General features: G+C 36.9%; 1 protein-coding gene across 2 annotated transcripts; it reads right to left on the bottom strand.

Moving 5' to 3' along the window:
- Positions 1–6,125: 6,125 nt before the first annotated feature.
- Positions 6,126–11,999, bottom strand: LOC104608965 (UDP-glycosyltransferase 83A1-like). Of its 2 annotated transcripts, none has more exons than XM_010275088.2 (3): positions 11,570–11,999; positions 8,306–8,874; positions 6,126–7,052 (listed from the first exon to the last, which is right to left on the bottom strand). In XM_010275088.2, exons 1-3 carry the CDS (start codon positions 11,680–11,682, stop codon positions 6,181–6,183), a joined length of 1,554 nt encoding a protein of 517 aa, XP_010273390.1. In that variant the 5' UTR covers positions 11,683–11,999; the 3' UTR covers positions 6,126–6,180. The 2 variants fall into 2 exon arrangements, with proteins under 2 accessions (XP_010273390.1, XP_010273391.1); XM_010275089.3 differs by having other exon boundaries at positions 8,306–8,858; positions 11,570–11,998.
- Between the last annotated feature and the right edge of the window lie 6,116 nt (positions 12,000–18,115).

Raw genomic sequence — 18,115 nt, 5'->3', positions numbered from 1 at the left:
TGCGCAAATGGAGCGCGTATATAACGTGCCTGGACTGAAGCCGAACTCGTAATAGATGAGTTCATACAATATAAGGGTGATCTTGACATTTAAAAATATTAGCCCAAGGGTATGTGCTATGTAGGTGTAGCTTATATATATATATATATATATATATATATAATATTATGAAAAATAATTTTTTAAAATAAGATCAAGAAAAAAATCATATTAAGAAAAATTAGATTTTTTTCATAATCTTAATGTACAAACATTATTACAAGTTTGAAGAATAATTGATTATGATGTAGCGTGATCTGACTGCTCCCTACCGAAGGATGATTTGGCTTCCAGTCGGACGGCGAGCTACGTGGATCTGCGAAATAAGATCAGAGAACCCGGGGTGGCTAACCTGGCGAGGTCACTCTGATGCTTAAGTTAGTAAGCTGTTGCGAGATAAAATTGCTTTGAGAATGTAGAGATCTAGAGAGCAGAGAAATCACACGTACCTTGAACCATCGGGGGTGGAGCCTTTATATAGTTGAGTCATCGCGGGTTTTGCGGATCGGTTCCGGGATTTTCATCACGATGGGATCCATTTCCGCGTTAATTGGGGGATAACGTTGTCAACTGATGAGGCTTATCAATTCCGCCCAAACCGGGTGGGGAGGAGATAAGGCTTGCCGTTACGCGACGTGATCTCGTGAGGTTCGGAATCCGTTGGATGGATTTCCGGGATCACGTAGTGGTCTGAGTTGGTATCCCCGAGCTGATGCCTTTAAGTTCTGAACTGAATTGAATGCCGAAGTATCTTGGGGTCGAGGTGATCCTATTACGATCTGGTACCGAGGTGATCTCGTCACGCAGTGACCTTGTCCCGAGGTCACCTTATCCCGAGGTGGTTGAATATCCGAGCTCAATCTGTTGCGGACTGGTCATGTCAGGCTGAGTTGTCATTTCTTGGTCAGATTGTGTCCACGTGTCCCTTCTTTACTAGGTTGAGCCAAATCATCCTTCATCAATTGCTCCCCCTCCCTAAGCCAGGGGTCCCGACCCGATGCGGGGAGTTCATGACGAGTCCAAGTGGATTTGGCTCGAGGTCCAGGCGGCTTATCGGGCGAATCGCTAGTCGGACCTGTTCGGCTACCCGGCTCAACCAGGAATAACCCAGGTCGCGTTTAGTCTATGCGCAGACGTCACGCGATCTATAAACTCTACGGACGTCAAAAAATGCGCTAAACCGATTTCAACCTCGGGGGTCGCGCAGCCAGTTTTCCTAGGAGCCGTTGGATTGCTTTGATCTCGACACAACGGCTATAAATAGGGGGCCCGAGACTCATTTGCTTCGCCAAAAATTCGCTAGCCTTCGATCTGAGGTCGCGTTCAAGTTCCTTAGCTTGGTTTCTCCAATTCGGTGTCTTCCTTCAGTTCAGTCTCTTTTTGGTGAGTCTTCCCTAGCTCTCCTTTTTGATTCAGTGTCTTTTCCATGTCTAGCTTTAGTTTTGATAGTCTCTTAGATGGGAGCGGTGAATCCGCTGGGGCCGAGGTGGGTACCTTAGCTCAGGTCGTAGATTGCCACACCGAAGAAGCTAATTTGGGTCAAGAAGCGGTCCGCGGTCCTCCTGAGGTGGAATCACCCCAGGAGGCGCAAGAGGCCTAAAGTGGTCTGGCATCCACCTCGCATCGAGGTCAGCAGCCAGATAACTTTGGCCCATCGACGATGACAGCGGACAGGCTCCAGTCCTTGGTAGCTCGGTATAGGCTTCCGAGCAACCTTGTCTATAGTCTTCCCCTAGGTAACTTTCCTTGGGAGCACGGTCACGATGAAATCATGATCTTCGAGGAGCAGCTCGCAGCTGGTCTTCGTCTTCCACTTCACCCCTTGATCGTCTCATTAAACTTTTTAACATTACCATAGATCAGCTGCACTCGAACTCTATCCGTAATGTAGTAAGAACCATCTCGCTCTTCCACGACTATAACTTGCCTCTTGACCTTGATATTTTTTCTTCCACTCTCAATAAAGAAGAACTCCTCCTGTGTTCTGCCTGAACACAGGCGCACTTACTACCTGTCCCCTCGTTCGGGCTACAAGCTCTTGCACGAGCTCCCAAACAAGGCCCTGGCCTGGAAAATGGGCTACTTTGTGGTCCGTAACACTGAGGGGTGGACTTTCTCGACCCATTGAAGGGCGGCCATCCAAGATCCCGGTGTTAGGCTGGACCTGAAGACAAGGGAAGCACTCCAATCTTGGGCGGAGCTCGGTCTCAAGTTCGTGGACTACGTGACCGACGACCAGCTCGTGCAGACCGGTTTGAGTCCTGGTAGGTCGTTACTTGTTGTGTTGCCTTTATTTTATTTCGATATTGTTTCTGATAGTTTGCTTTTGTTGCACCAACCATGAAGATCCCTGCGACGGAACTCTTCGGTAGCATGAAGAAGGGAAAGAAGAAGTGAGCTTCCAAAAGAGCTCGCATTGAGTCTCCGCAGGCTGCCGTTCCAGAGCCCGAGCAACCCATATCCTCCGAGCAACCTCCCGTGATCGATCTGGTCGAGGAGGAATCAGGGAAGGTCTCCCCGCCCCGCGTGCCCGAGGAGGCAACATCTTCGGAGCCCGCCCCTGCAGCTGCCGCTTCTTCAGCCAGCGATGAAGCAGCTTGGAGCATACCGACTCCGAAGTATAGCCTTCTCATGAGCCAAAGCGCAATATACATTGAGGAGGTCGCTAGCTGGGCCGAGCTGCCGATCCCTCAGCTCGGAGCACGAGCGGCTACCCACTGCATGGTGGTAAGTTCTGTCTTGACTTCTTCAATTTTGTACTTCAACTTTTCTTGTACTAACTCTTGTGTCCTTCTCTTGGCAGGTGAACTCCGCTATACATGCTCTAACGTACCAGTCCGAGGTGCATCTGAAGCGAGCTCTTGCAGCTGAATCTTCATATTGCGAGGCTCATGCCGAGCAAAATCTGGCCCGCAACGAGGTTAACCAGTTAAAGAAGGATGTGTGGGCTCAAAAGGAGTTGATCACGCTACTAATGTCCGAGAAGGAGGAGCTTGCGGGGGAGGAAGAGGTGCTGAAGAGGGAGGTGGAGAACCTCGAGGCCCATGTCAAGGAGCGAACTGAGATACTCCTCCAAGCTATGGAGGAGGCTAAGGTCAAGGCCATCCAAGATTACAAGGCCTCGGAGGAGTTCCGGAGAGAACTGGTCGAGGTGGGGACGAAAAGCTACCATAAGGGCTTCAAGCTTAGTAGGTGGCTGACCCGACGTGAATTCCCTTAGCTCGACCTCAGCGCCATTACAACTTCGAGGGTTACAGAGGAGATGGCTGCCGAATCTGCTGAAGATCCGGACTCTGAAGCGGAAAGCGACAATGAGTTGCTCGGCGACATCGAGGAGATCGGTGCTGACGAGTGTATGGACCCTCCTGCTAAAGCCTCGGACAAGGGCGAAGAGCACCGAGATGAATAGAGGCTTCCTTTATCTCTTATATTGTATACCCCGGGCCTATTCCTACTCGGGTTCGGGATGGATACAGGGCGAAGCATTTGAATTCTGAGTTAGAGACGGGGCAGGCAAAACCTGGCCCTGCCCCGCCCGGTTGTCATTCCTAATCGAAGCATGTCCACCCAAAGTTTGTTCAAACTCGTCTAAACCAAATTAAGGAGCGTTCACGCTCAAGCTCTACTCGTTTACAACCCTATAAATAAGACTATAAGGAAAAAATTAACAAGATATATATTTTGCTTCTACACAGTTCATTCATCTGTGGGGTGAATAATGAGATTCAAGTCCAATCTCTACCATTTATAAAAATGAAATGGTAACAACTTTTAGTCAAAAAGACTGATTTTATTTCCCCTTTTTACCCTCTACAATTTTTGTTTTTCCAGTATTTAATTTAACTATCATGATTCATGAGGCTGTTCATCAAACTTTGTCCAACAATAAAAAATGAGAATGCAAACTGTTAATATGGTTGTATTTTGATTTTATTTTCCATCTTTACCCTCAACAATTTTTGTTTTCCAATATTCTTTTTTGGTCGTTCAAGTATTTGATCTTATCATAAATGGCTCCATACACTCTCCGATGGTGACCTTGTTGCTATCTACTATTTTCATTTAACTCATTGCAACCGTCCATAAATTCTCATCAATTACAAACAAGACACATAAGAACTGCTAAATGGTGGTTGGAGATCCCATAACCAATAATTTATCATTATTTATGTTTTTGTTGAAATCATATATCAATCAATTATTATATAAATTCACTTTGATATTTAGAATAAAAATTAAAAATTCATGAACCTCACTTAGGATTAACATAGTGCATGTGAAATCATCTAAACATCAAACCTTGAAAAGAACACAAAAGACACCTCTTATTGAATTAATATTTATTTTAGTTAGATAATATTAATCCTATTATGGGCTTAATATTAATTTTAGTACTAAAAAATGAGAATGTTGCAATTGGTTTGGTCAAAACACTCTGATTTTACTTTCCAACTTTACCCTCAACTTTCTATCTTTTCCCATTGTATATATTGTCATTGAAAAATAATTATGAAAAAAATAAAGAAATGCATAAAAAATTTACAAAAAAATATAGAAATTCATAGAAATTTCTATATACCATACTAAAAAATGAGAATGTTGCAATTGGTTTGCTCAAAACATGCTTATATTACTTTCTAACTTTACCCTAAACTTTCTATTTTTTTCTGATTGTATATATTGTCACTGTAAAATAATTTTGAAAAACACAAAAAATGAAGAAAATAATATAAATTACAAAAAAACAAAGAAACATAGAGAAAGTTTACAAAAAATATAGAAAATCATAAAAATTGAAGAAAAAACATAAATTACAAAATACAAAGAAAACCCATAAATTACAAAAAAAAGAACAAAAATTGTAGAATAAAATAATAATTTATATCTATTACCATATATAAAAAATGAGAATGATTCAGCTAGTGTGGTCGAAAGACCCTGATTTTTTCATACCAATTCTACCCCTTAGTTTTTTGGTTTTTCCAACATATCCTAATTCTATATGAGGGTGCATGATAGTTGTTGGCAAAAAAAAAAAAAAAAAAAAAACATTGTCTTTTCTAAAAAGCCATTGGGTGGGCACCTGACCCATTAACTTGTTAATGACCCATTTTGGGTTCAACCCAAATCCACCATAACACAACCCATTAATTTTTCACATAATACATAAATTCTTGAAAAATATAACTATAAAAAATACATAATATACAAATAAAGATAGAAAATGAAGAAAATAATATAAATTACAAAAAACCAAGAAATACATAAAAAATTTACAAAAAATGTAGAAAATCATAAAAACTGATGAAAAATAACAGAAATTACAACAAACAAAAAAACCATAAATTACAGAAAATGAATAGAAATTGTAGAATAAAACAATAATTTATAGAAAAATATAAAAAATGAAAAAATATAACAAAAATTACACAAAAATATAGAAATTTCATTCCATGGGCCCTACACATGTTTGTCAGTTGGGCCGATGTCTTATAAGGGCATTTGGCCATTGGGACTGTATGTTATCTTGTGAGCAGTTGTTAAGTAGGGCCTGCAACCCATGTGCTCAGTCGTATGCAACATTGTGACACATTATGAATCGTCTGATTATTTTATTCTTGGACAAATGTGTGGAGGTGCTCAACGTGCCTAGATGGTGTTTGCATACATGTTACTCTAGTGGTTGGTTGATAAATTTTGCTTTCAATTAATTTCTTTATCTCCTTTTGGTTAAAAAGCATGAAGAAAATGATTTTAGGCTTATTTTCATAAGTTTTAGGTTATCACAAAATAGGAGAGCGGTTAAGAGTGGCATCTCCAATTCTCCATAAATTTTGTGTTTCATTGGGATGAACCATATCTATATATAATGTCATTGAATGTATTTTTATCATTGATTTGGTGCATTAATGTTTTAATCTAATGCATTTGCAACCAACATTTTGTAATTATAAAATTCAGATCTTGGCATTTTGTGAGGATAGTCTTTTTTTTATGTATTATATAATTGTCTTAGGACTTAAACGGTTTATAAACTTTCATCTATGCCCGAGATGTAAAAGCATAGTCAAACATCACCACCAATATCAAATACCCCGTGCATCGCACGGGCCATTCCACTAGTACTCAAAAAAATTTACATCAACACTTGATCTGTTCAACAAAGTCCTCAAGGTTCCTGAAAGAAGTGCCGCCTTGGTTCCAAGCCATTTCTTTCAATTCCAAAGCCTTTGCTTTTATACTTTCATCACCAAGCAATTTCTTCACCTTACTCTTGATTTCGTCTCTTGGTACTATCCCATTTTCGTCTCCCTCCAGATACAAACCCACCCTCCAAACGTCACAAATGAAGTGTTTGTTAAAGAACTGATCAGCAAACTGAGGCCAACATAGAAAGGGAACCCCCATGCTTAAGCCATCAATTGTTGAGTTCCAACCACAATGGCTTAAGAAACATGCAACAGAAGGGTGACCCAGAACCTTTTGTTGAGGTGCCCAACTCACTATCTTTCCACAATGAGCTACTCTATCCCTGAATCCATTTAGGTTTGTGGTAGATTCCTTCATGAAATCTGGTCGAATAACCCATAAGAATGGCCTAGCGGCAAGTTGGAGACCAGCTGCTAGTTCATCAAACTGGCACTGGCTGAATGTGGCGAGGCTTCCAAAGGCAACATAAATGATGGAGCGGGCTGGTTGCTGGTCTAGCCAGCTTATACAGGTGGAGTCCTCCTGCCAGAGGTTTCCGATCGATTCCCCGAGTCGACTGCTTGCAAGCAATGGACCGACAGGAAGGCTGTTTGGGATCAAGTTATAAAACCATGGTTCGAGCTCGTAAAATGAGTTGCAGAGAACCCAGTCCCAGAGTTTGGCTACACTTTTCGCATCCAATGCTGCTTTGAAAAGGATATCTCGCATGGCCGGATCGTCTGTACAGTTCCACACCAAATCAGCTGTGCTAATGGCTGGCGCATTAGGAGACAACTGAATCATCTCATTCTTCAAAGCAATTCCTGCAAACAAGTTCAATTATATATCAAGTAGTGGACCATTATCTGAACCAAGTGGAGAAAAAGAATTTCTTTTTGGGTAAATTGTTAGAAGCTCCCCCATTTCTCATCATTGCTGAAACCTCCCCTGAAGTTTGGAAATTACAATCATCTCCCCTTAAGTTTCTGACATAATTGTGAATAGATCCCCTCTATTAGAATCTTCTATAGAGGTGTATGAACTTGGACCGGCCCGACACGACAGTCCGCAGGTCGTGCGAGGCCTGGCATGATCATGCGGGTTGTGCTGGGCCTGGGGTTTTAGGTCCATGGGCCAGCATGGCACGGCATGACCGAGCAGGCCATGTCGCCCGCGGCTCGGGGCCGATACGGCCCGCGACATAGCCCATATATATTATTTATATATTTTTTATATATATTAATAATATTATATAAATTATAATTATATAATAATATATAGTATATAATATATTAATAAAATAAGTAATTTTTTAATTTTATTATACTAGTTTATTTAATTATTGTATATATAAGCAATTGTATACATAAAATTCATATAAAATTAAAATTTTTAGTTTTTTGTCATTTTTTTAAATAAATAGCTTTGTCCCGATGCACGGCCTGACCGGGTCCAAGGCTCGGCCCACGGGCCAACCCGGTCTGCGGCACGACACATGCCTAAGTCGTGGGCCGTGCCGGGCCGACTCCCAAAATTTTCGTCGGGGAGGGCAGCACGGCCGCGCTTTGCACGGGCCACCCACGGACCATGCCGCGTCGGCCCGGCATGACCCACTTTACACCTCTAATCTTCTAACAAGAGTTATAAAAATGTCCAAAATACCCATACAATAACTATTGGGTTTGGTGCTGTTTCTACAAAAAATATAATAAGCAACAAAAAAAAGAGAATTTTGGACATTTGAGTGGGCAAAATTGGAAAATAAATCAATTTTAGGAAAATAAATCAATTTTAGAAAAGAGATTGAAAAAATTTGGACTACCGGTTAATATGAAGAGAAAATTTGGAAAATGAACATTCTAGTCAAAATTAACTGCACATATGGGTATTTTAGATATTTTCATGCCAGTATTCTAACAAAAGGATCCTCTTGCAACTTTGTTATAAAATTCAGGAGAGATGATTGCAAATTTGCAATTACCAAACATCAAGAATGGTTTCAACAACAACTATAAACTTAAAAGGAGGTTTCAGTAATTTACCCTTTTATTTTTTAAATAAACCCGATAATTCTCACCGGCTTCATTAATGATTCCAGCCTGAATAAGCTTAGGAATGTGAAGTAACAAGGCTAGAACTCCGACCGAGGTTGTGCTAAACGCTGCTCGCTTGATTCCCATCTTCTCGGCAACTTCCATGGGCCACTTCAATGCTGCTGATGCGATGACACAATTGATCTGGTTGTTGTTGTTATTGTCTGATTCTTCATTGATTTTCTTAATCAAGTTCTCTAAATAACCTGGCATTACCTTTCTGGCAGCATCAACTTCTTTGGTGTCATCTCCGAATTTCGCCCCATCCGGGATAGAAGCCAGATGAATGAGGCTGTGCATGCTACCCTTATTGGGTAATGCAGCCATTATTCTTTGTTTCACTGATTCTTCAGTGACAAATGTAACCTTGATCCCACAAATAGCCAGGCTCTGAGACAACTCCATCAGGGGCGTGACATGGCCCTGTACTGGGGCTGGTATAACTAGCACATGTAGTATTGCTTGCTTGGCCATAGAGATGCAGGTGTCTGCTGTAGGTACACTCAGGACCCAATACCAAGGTTCCGACCTCCTTTCCTGTAATTGATCAATGCTTTTAGCATCGATAGGTTTTTAATGCATGGACGAAGTTAGAGGCTCAGGTTTCTCCCATGGAATAAACTCTGCAGTGTTTTCTAATACTAGTATGGCTCGAGTTTGAAAGATGTTTTTGCCTTTTAATTTTTAACCATCCATAATGCATGTACAACCATTTGATCCAGGCATCTTTAATTGATTTGATCGATTGAATATCTGTTTTTTTTTTGTTTTTTTCTAGTAAAATTTGCTTATGTGCATGTATGTCAATGGACCGGTTTTGGGTTGGATCCGTCTAAATCAAAATCAATTTAGATAGATTGAGTAGATCAATAAGATATTGAATTGAACTATTCCAGACTTAATCGTTCAAAGTACTTATTGGATTGGATTGGACCTAGTCCATCCATAATGAATTTATATTGGATTGGATTAGATTAAACTAATATCTGATCTATTTATAGAATATAAGAATACAGGAATCAATAGACCAGGTTTGGATTGGAACTAGACCTGACAAAAAGTTGACCCAACCCATGAACCCGACCCAACCCAACCCGAAAAAACAGGGGTAGGGTCTCATATTTAGCTACCCGAATGCGAAACCGACCTGAAAAAACTGGGTTGGGTTGGGTCATGGGTCAACACGCTGACCCGATTGTCAAGTCTAATTGGGATTATTTATACATTGTTAGAAGTTTCCATTCTTTAATTTCTTCTATTTAGTCTTTACTTTTTACTGTTTACTCTTTAAATTGTTAAATGTTCAAGTTTTTTATTTTATATTTGGAATTTTAAGGTTAATTCTTTTAATTTTGACAATTTACATGTAATTTTTCTTTATTTTTTTAAATTTTAATTATTTTTTGGAATGACCCATGGGTCAACCCTAACCCAAACATTTAGGGTTAGGGTCTAGCATTTGATAGCCCAACCAAAAATTCAACCCGACCCGAAATCAACCCAAAGTACCTTGACCCAACCCACTCAACCCAATTGCCAGGTCTAGTTGGAACTAGACCTGTTCATGGGCCGGGTGGCCCGACGGGCCGGCCCGGCCCGACCCAACCCCCGGACGGGCTTGAACAGGCTTTTTGACCCACGGGCTTAACCTCGGGCCAAAAAGCTTGTCCCGCATAAAATTCGAGCCGGGCTCGGGCTTTGCCAAAATAGCCCGGCCCGACCTATAGTTAAACCTAAGTAAAATCCCTATGTGATGTCTATTTGAATAAATTTTTTGATTTGAGAAGGTCATTGATTCACTTGTAGGTTCATTGTTCATTTAAATAGGGGAAAAAACATCTAAATTAAAATAGAAAATGTCCATTTGAATAGGAAAAATTTTGAATTTCTTTTATTAGGTCGGGCTTCGGTCTCGGGCTCGGGCTTCGGGCTTTTTATCAGGGCCAGGCTCGGGCTCAGGCCTAACAGTTTTCTGTTAATAAATAGTCAAAGCCCGGCCCGGCCCATGAACAGGTCTAGTTGGAACCAATCTAAATTAAAACCAATAGTAACAAATTGGAAGGTCAAGGTCCAACCATTGAAGTATTGGAAGGGATTGGACCTGGTCCATCTGTAATGAACTCATACTGAATTGGATTAGATTGGACCAAATCCTGTCCAATTGGCACCCCTACTTAGGTGCACCACTTTAGTTGATGATTTTAATGCGGAAGATATTCTGAATTATTTGAATTTAATTGGCAGATTTAAGGGCGGGCATTTGGTGGAATAAAATAATTAGTTCATCAACCCAAAAAATAAACTACCGGTTGTATTTGGATAAGCTTCAGGATAAAGCCCAAAAGCTAAAAGCACAAAGCCCGGCCCGGCCCAATTTTAAGCTTTGTTTTTATGTGGCTTAAAAAGTGTTTTGGCTGTTATATTTTTAAAAACAACTCTTGCCAAATATTCAAAAACACTTCTGGGTATGCTTTTGTTTTCAACAGTGTTAAGTACAAAAGCCAAAAGTTTATCCAAATTAGTAAACCTTACTAAGAGCGGTATTAGCCTTTTTTATTTGGTGGAATGAGCAGTATTAATTTGTTCCAATATATCAGGAATCTCAAACAAGATGGTTAATTATGAGCTTATTTTAGATAGGCAAAAGACTTAAACCTCCCCTAGATTTCACCTAAACACTGAAACATCCCCTGATTTTTTTTTTTAAAATGGAAAATCACGTGACATCAGGAGACAAAAATCTCCCATCTGTTAACTCTCGGCCCATAACTGTTAGCATGTAACATCTTGTGTGGTTTAATTTTTCTAAAAATCTCAGTTTTGTTTAGTTTGTTATGTCTGGACAAAAAACTTCCCTCACTAAGAAAAGGCAACCTTGAAAAGATAATCGTTCACCAGAGTCCATCTAATGCACATAAGCATCATAAAACTGATGAACTTAAGTTAGTTATTAAAAGAAAAGAAAAGAAAAAAAAAAAGGAAACCACACCCGATTGATGATCAGCTGCTGGTTGTGGTTGATGATGAATTTTAATTCTAACGTTTGATGTATTGAATGAACATCACACCCGATTAAAGTGAAAATCAGGACAAGTACATGCAAAATCAGGACAACTTTAAAATGTTCAACAAAGCAAGAAAATAAAGAAAGAAACAAGCAAATATTTTTGTTATAACAAGATAAAATAATCTTTAATTAAAATCTAAATTGAAGTAGGGATAGGGTTTTGTTTGGGATTAATTCTTACCAGTTGAAGCTAAAGATCGAGGATAGGCCGAAACCTCTCTGTTCCAGTCTTTTACCAAGTTGAGAGTAAAGAGGAGAATCCTGTAAAGAGGGTGGCAACTGATTCCCTCGCATGAACCATGAAAGAGACAGAGAGAGGTGAAGAGCTGCTCTTCTGTGTCTTACAGGGCTAAAGAAGAAAGGAAGCCATGGCACGAATTAACCAACAAATTAATAAGACGAAGACGAGGGAGACATTTAAACTCAGAGCATGGATAGCGAGCGAGGGAATTGAGACAAGGTGTAGAGAACGAGATAAGATTTGAAGTTCTCCATTGGGAGGTCAAGCGGTGGCTTTTGGTTTTGCCTGATCAGTTGGGATTTGGGAATTTGGGATCCAACCCAGACAGTCTATTAAGCGGTTTCAGCCAAGAAAAAATTGGCTTTCCCCTAGAGTTTATCCAGTGACTTCTCTAAAGCGGCACAACAAAAGCAACTCGCACGTTTGGGAGGACTGAACTGAATTAGTGCAGCGGCTTCTGGCTTTGAGGTGGGAGCCACATGATCATGGACAGCCTATAATCTATATATGTTATGTGGAAAGAGAAAATTGGTTGAGCCCAGATTGGCTGAATGGTTGTCAGTTATTTGAAGTTTTAAGAAGTTTGGATCTGCGGACCAGAATACATTGTTGGTCACGTTGAAACATGTCTTATACATCATCGATATTTCAGATGTTCTGTTCAAGTGCTTTTTATACACGACAAGTTGCCACAGATGTGGGGTAAAAGAGTAATTTTAACTAATATTCTTTTTAGGCCTTTTACGTTTTTTTGGGAAGCTATTTATTTGGATAAATGGGATTGGGAAATTTTGTATTTATTCTTAAAACAAATGCCAATTACCATTAATTTATTGATAATTTTCTGGTAATTTTCAATAAATATTGATAATTTTTAATAATTTTCAATAATTATTAGGAGTAATAATAATTATTGAAAATAAACAAAAAATAATAATAATTAATTCCCATCAAATTAAATAATTTGGTTATCAATTATAAATTAATTTTTGATAGTTAATAATTCAGTAAGCATTGTTAATTTTGAATTATTTTCAATTATTGTTGATGGTTACTGTTCAGTATTTAATTGGTAATGATAATTTTCAAGAATTATTGATAATTAGTAGCAATAAATCATTAATATCCATAAAATTAAATAATTTGGTTATAACTATAAATTAATTATTGGTAGTTAATAATTATTCAATAAATATTGTAAATTTCAGTAAAGTATAATAATTTTCATGAAATTAATTAACGTAATTAATTATAATTCTGAAGAAATTGTCAGTTATTTTAATAACTAATAATTATTAATTTTCCTGGAATTATCATTAATTTGTTGATAATTTTTGGTAACTTTCAATAATACTAATAATTTACCATTAAAAACAAATACAAATTATCATTAGATAATTTTCTGATATTTTACAATAAATATTAATAATTTTAACTTAATTTCGATAAATATTAAGAATATTAGTAATTATTGTAAATAACAGAAAATATTAATATTTTTTTATCAGTAAATAATTAATTTCCAGAATTGAATAATTAGGTTATCAACTATAAACTAATTTTTGATAGTTAATAACTTTTCAATTAATATTGATAATTTTAAATTATTTTCAATAACTTTTATGGTTATTGTTGTATAATTATTTGTAACAATTATTTTCAATAATCATTTTCAAGAATTATTATATTCTAGTAAATAATTATTTTGGTAATCATAAATTACAATAATAATTATTAATTAGCTATTCGATGATTAATTATTAGTAAAAATATTTTCCAATAACTTATGATGAAAATTTTCCAAAGTGACAGAATATATTGTTTGAAGATTTTCAAGAATAAATAATTATCAACTATTAATTAAATAACCAAATATTAAATAATGTAATTAATTATAATTTTTGGGAATTTATTGGTTATTTTAATTAATAATTATTAATTGTCTAAAATTATCGGTAAATGAAATTATTTGTTTTAATTACAGCAAAATTAAGTGAAATTATTTTCTTCAAAATTAGTTATAGACATTAACCAAATATAATTGTACAAATTTGCTAAAAATTACGAAAGACATGAAAATTTGACCAAAATAATTAATTGATGAAAAATAGTTTCACAAAGTATTAATTAATTAAACCAAAAGTAATTACCCAAATTGACAAAAACTACACAAATCATGGAAAATTGAGTTTCGGTAGATTGTTAGGGGTGATATCCTTTTTTTTATTTTGGGTAACTTTTCGAGATCTATGCATCCTAGGGGGCCATAGGCACCTTGTCCTACTATTTTCGCGAAAAAATCCATTTTTTGGCATCAAATTGCAATTTTTAATATTTTTTATAAATAAAAAATAAAAAACTGAACTTAAAAGACAAATTAAATATAAATAATACATATAACATATCTAAAACATATCTATGTATTATTTATTGCTAAAATATATGTCTATACACACATACATACATACATACACACATACATACATACAAACATACATACATACATACATACATATATCTATATATATATATATATATGGGCGTGGCACAGTCCGAAACGTTCGATTTGGCCGATCGAACTGGTGACCCACGATCAAGAGGCAAAAACGGTTCAGCCTCTAGGTCAGTTTTTAAAACATTGCTTCTACGAAAGTACTTTTATAAAAGCACTTCTGCTAAAGTACTTTTATAAAAGTTATTTTACAAAAGCACTTTTATGAAAATACTTTCATAAAAACTCTTTTACAAAATCCCTTTTACAATACCACAAATGGTATATTTTTATAATTTTCAGATTTTCTTCGTTTTAATATACTTTTGTAATTTTTATATGTTTTATTTTTTTATATAAATTTTGATATTTCATTCGGTTTGGATTGGATCCAATCCAGTCCGTTTACATTTTAATGGATTGGACTGGATTTGGTTTGTATTGGATTTAGACCGGATTGAGTCCAGTCCATTTGTAAGTGAACTCACATTGGACTAGATTGGGTTGAACCAAATCTAGTCCATTTGACACCTCTACTCTCCTTGACCTGAATAACTGTTACAGTTGTTGCTTGATCGAGGGACGACAGTAACAACTCAAGGTCGTTCGGATGGATCTGGTTGCTATCTAGTTTTTTCCGTTCGGCCTATTGGAAGTTACCAAGACTACTTTTTCTTCTAAACAATGAATTTAAGACAAAAAAAAAAGAAAAAAAGAAAACTCAAATGGAAAGCATATCTAGATGCGAAGAACTGCGATCTAACCTTTACATTAGTGGAAAGCAAATCAAAATAGGGGTAGGAAGAACTGTGAACCATTTGAAAAATTAGGTAAGAATGATGTCTTACCTATCTAGATTGTTTCGATCTCCCTCACTTTCAATTGGAAGGAAGAATTCGTCCAAAACAAAGGAAGAATCTACTTTAACAAGTCTAGTTGCAGAGATTATCATCCAAAACAGGAGAGGAATCTACTTTGGGTGTAGTTACAGAGTGTAGCTAGGGAAGAAGGGAAGGGGAAGGAATCAAGGAATGTAGGGAAGGGAAGGAGGATTCTACTTACTTCGGCAAGTTTCCTTTAGAATCACGAGTTTTTTTTGGGTATTCTTTAAGAAGAGTTATATTACCATTTGAACTCTTGGAGAGGAAGGATAACTTGGTGTAATATGACAGGAGAAAGCCCTAGTGGCTTGGCTTAATGGGAGGGTTGGTAAAGGATAAGGGAGGGATTTCACAAAGAAGTCACTTCATCTAATTCAAGGTGGGGCCATGGCAACAAATCAAAGGCTTTAATTTAATTGTTTCAGCGCTACCATACTGTGGTAGCAAATGTGGGTTGCAAGGGAGCAAGAAGAGAAAGTTAAGAAAAGAGGAAAGTAGTGCTTATGTGGATAACCTTGATTTATATACATAGTACTAGTTTGGACCAGTGCGATGCAATGACTTTGTTAAATGAAATTGAGACAAAGATATAGCGTTAAAGACCATGTCAGCAGCCCTCTCCTTCTCCCATTTCCCCTATTCTCAATTTTTGTTGAACGCTCTCTCCATTATCCCTTACCCCTTTCCAGTTTTCTCATTCACTCTCTTTCCTCCCCTTCCCCTACCTAGGCCTCCCAATGATAATGGTTTCAAACTAAAAAACCCAAATCATAATGGCAAGAGACTTATCTATTTAGAAACCAAACATTTTTCCTTTACGTAAACCCTAAACCCTTTCCCTAAAGCCCCTATTTCAAGAGCTAGACACACCGCTATTTGAAAAAGTTCCTATTTCAAGAAAGAGTTAGTTCATTCGGGCAGTGAAGTCCCTATTTCTCACTTAATATGAGATAAGGTTCAAGATCAAAATGGCCGAAATTAGATGATCAGAATCAGTTCTGGCTTTGGGTCTTAAGATGAAGGGGTAAATGCATGGTGTTAGATTGAGTGATCTTCAGATTTGGAATGTCAGGATTTATGTACTTATGATGTTGGATTTTTGCCTTGGTGTGAGATAAGGTTTAAGAATGAAATGATTTCAATCGGATGATTAGAATCGATTCCGACTTTGGGTTTTAAGATAAAGGGGTAAACATTGTTAGATTTGGGTAATCTTGGTGTCATTAGATATGGAATTTTGGGCTCTACGTACCTATGGTATTGGATCCTAGAAGTCTAAACTTTTGTAAAATTTCAAAAAATGCCCATAATCGGTTGAGAGGTGAGTTGGAGCATGTTTGAAACTCAAAGTGATGTAGAAAGATTGAAGGGAGCAAATGGGATGTCTACAATAGACCAGCTCAAAGAATCATGTCCAAAAATCCCCAAAGCCGAAGATGGTGCAACCCAAACTTAGAGATCGGGCTTGCTGAAGTCTGAGAGATCAATCGATGCTAATAGTTGCACTCCAAAGAGTAGACTGAATTCAGCAATGGGGTACCTCTGATATGTTTTCAAAAAGGCTGAAGCTTTTCTACAAAAATTAGGGTGGGAGAAGAAGAATAGAGCCTCCTTTTCCCTTAGGTCAAACTTGGATTGCTTTTGCATGAAGCTTGTCTTGATTACTTAACCTAGGTGGCATTTGGTAGCACTGAATTGACCTATAAATACCGAAAATATTGCTTTTTTGGAGGTCAGAGGTTGTTCATTGCACCTCTGAATTGCACCTATGAAAAATGAAAGTACCTCTGAATCATTTAAGGCCCAAGCTACCTCCGAGTGCATTTGAAGGTAGCAGACAAAATGTCAATTCCATCCTTGCCTCTCTCTCTCTCTCTCTCTCTTCCTCCCTCTTTCTTCTTCCTCTTCTTCCTCCTTCCTTATCTCTCGCATGAATAGAGTAGTTGATGCACTAGGTTCAAACCTAGAATGTCAATTGTGAGTCTGAACAAAGGTGTTGACGAACTAGGATCACCGGCTATTCCTTGTTCCATCCCTACTAGAGAAGGAAAAAATGGAAACAAAAAGATTTTTGAGAGAAAAAATTTAGAGAAGGAAAAATGTTCTTTGTCTCATGTCAGCATTTGTCCTTTGAGAGAAGTTATTTATCTATTTTCTCCATTTTTTGTATTTTTTCTTATTTTCTTTTGTTTTAAAAATATAAAACAGTAATCATTGCTTATCTTGATTAGATTAATAAAGTTGCACACTATTAGAGAGAGACATTTGGGTTTTCCAAGGCCTCTTATTTTAATACATGTTATTATTAAATTTAAAAAAGACATTTAAGAGAAAGAAAGACCTTTGGGTTTTCAAAGGCCTTTTATTTTAATGCATGTTATTATTACATTTAAAAGAGAGAGAGGGAGAGAGAGAGAGAGAGAGAGAATAGTAATAATATAAATCAAGGTTTTTAAAACCGAACCAATCAGAGGTCTAGTTCTCGGGTCCAATAGTCCAACCATTTGAACTGAATGGATGGCTCGTTCTAACAAAAAAGTAAAAAGGGCCAAAACTGTTGGACAATTCAAATGGTTTGACCGCTCAGGTCAGTGGTTTGTTGACCAAATCCACGGTTTTTAGCGAAATAACGGTTTTCGGTAAAATGGACCAAACCGGTTCCCAGTTTTTCTGGTTTGGTCCAGTTTTGAAAACCATGATATAAACCATATAATATAAATAGGTTGAGGTTAAACAATCAAAAAATTATTAATTTAAAAATCCACTAAACTTTTACTAAAAATAAATATTAACAAAACCTAGTAAATATTAAAAATGTGTTTTAATTCCACTTAAAAATCCAACTTAATAAACTCTAATAAAAATAAGAAATGGAAATACAAAAATATTAATTGATAGTTTTAAAATACCAACAATTAATTAAAAATCCAAAAATTTTTGAAAACATAAACATAATTAAAATACTATAAATAATTAAAAATATTGAAAGTTAACAATATTTTATATTAATAAGGGTAATTACTGAAAATAATTAAAAAGTACAATTAATAGTATTTTATAGTTAAAAAATACCAAAAATTATTAAAAAATACTCAAGATAGAAATTATTGAAAA

This window comes from Nelumbo nucifera, chromosome 3 (genome assembly GCF_055504915.1).
Source record: "Nelumbo nucifera cultivar China Antique chromosome 3, China Antique-T2T, whole genome shotgun sequence".
NCBI lineage: Eukaryota > Viridiplantae > Streptophyta > Magnoliopsida > Proteales > Nelumbonaceae > Nelumbo > Nelumbo nucifera.
This window is presented reverse-complemented; position numbering and strand designations above follow the sequence as displayed.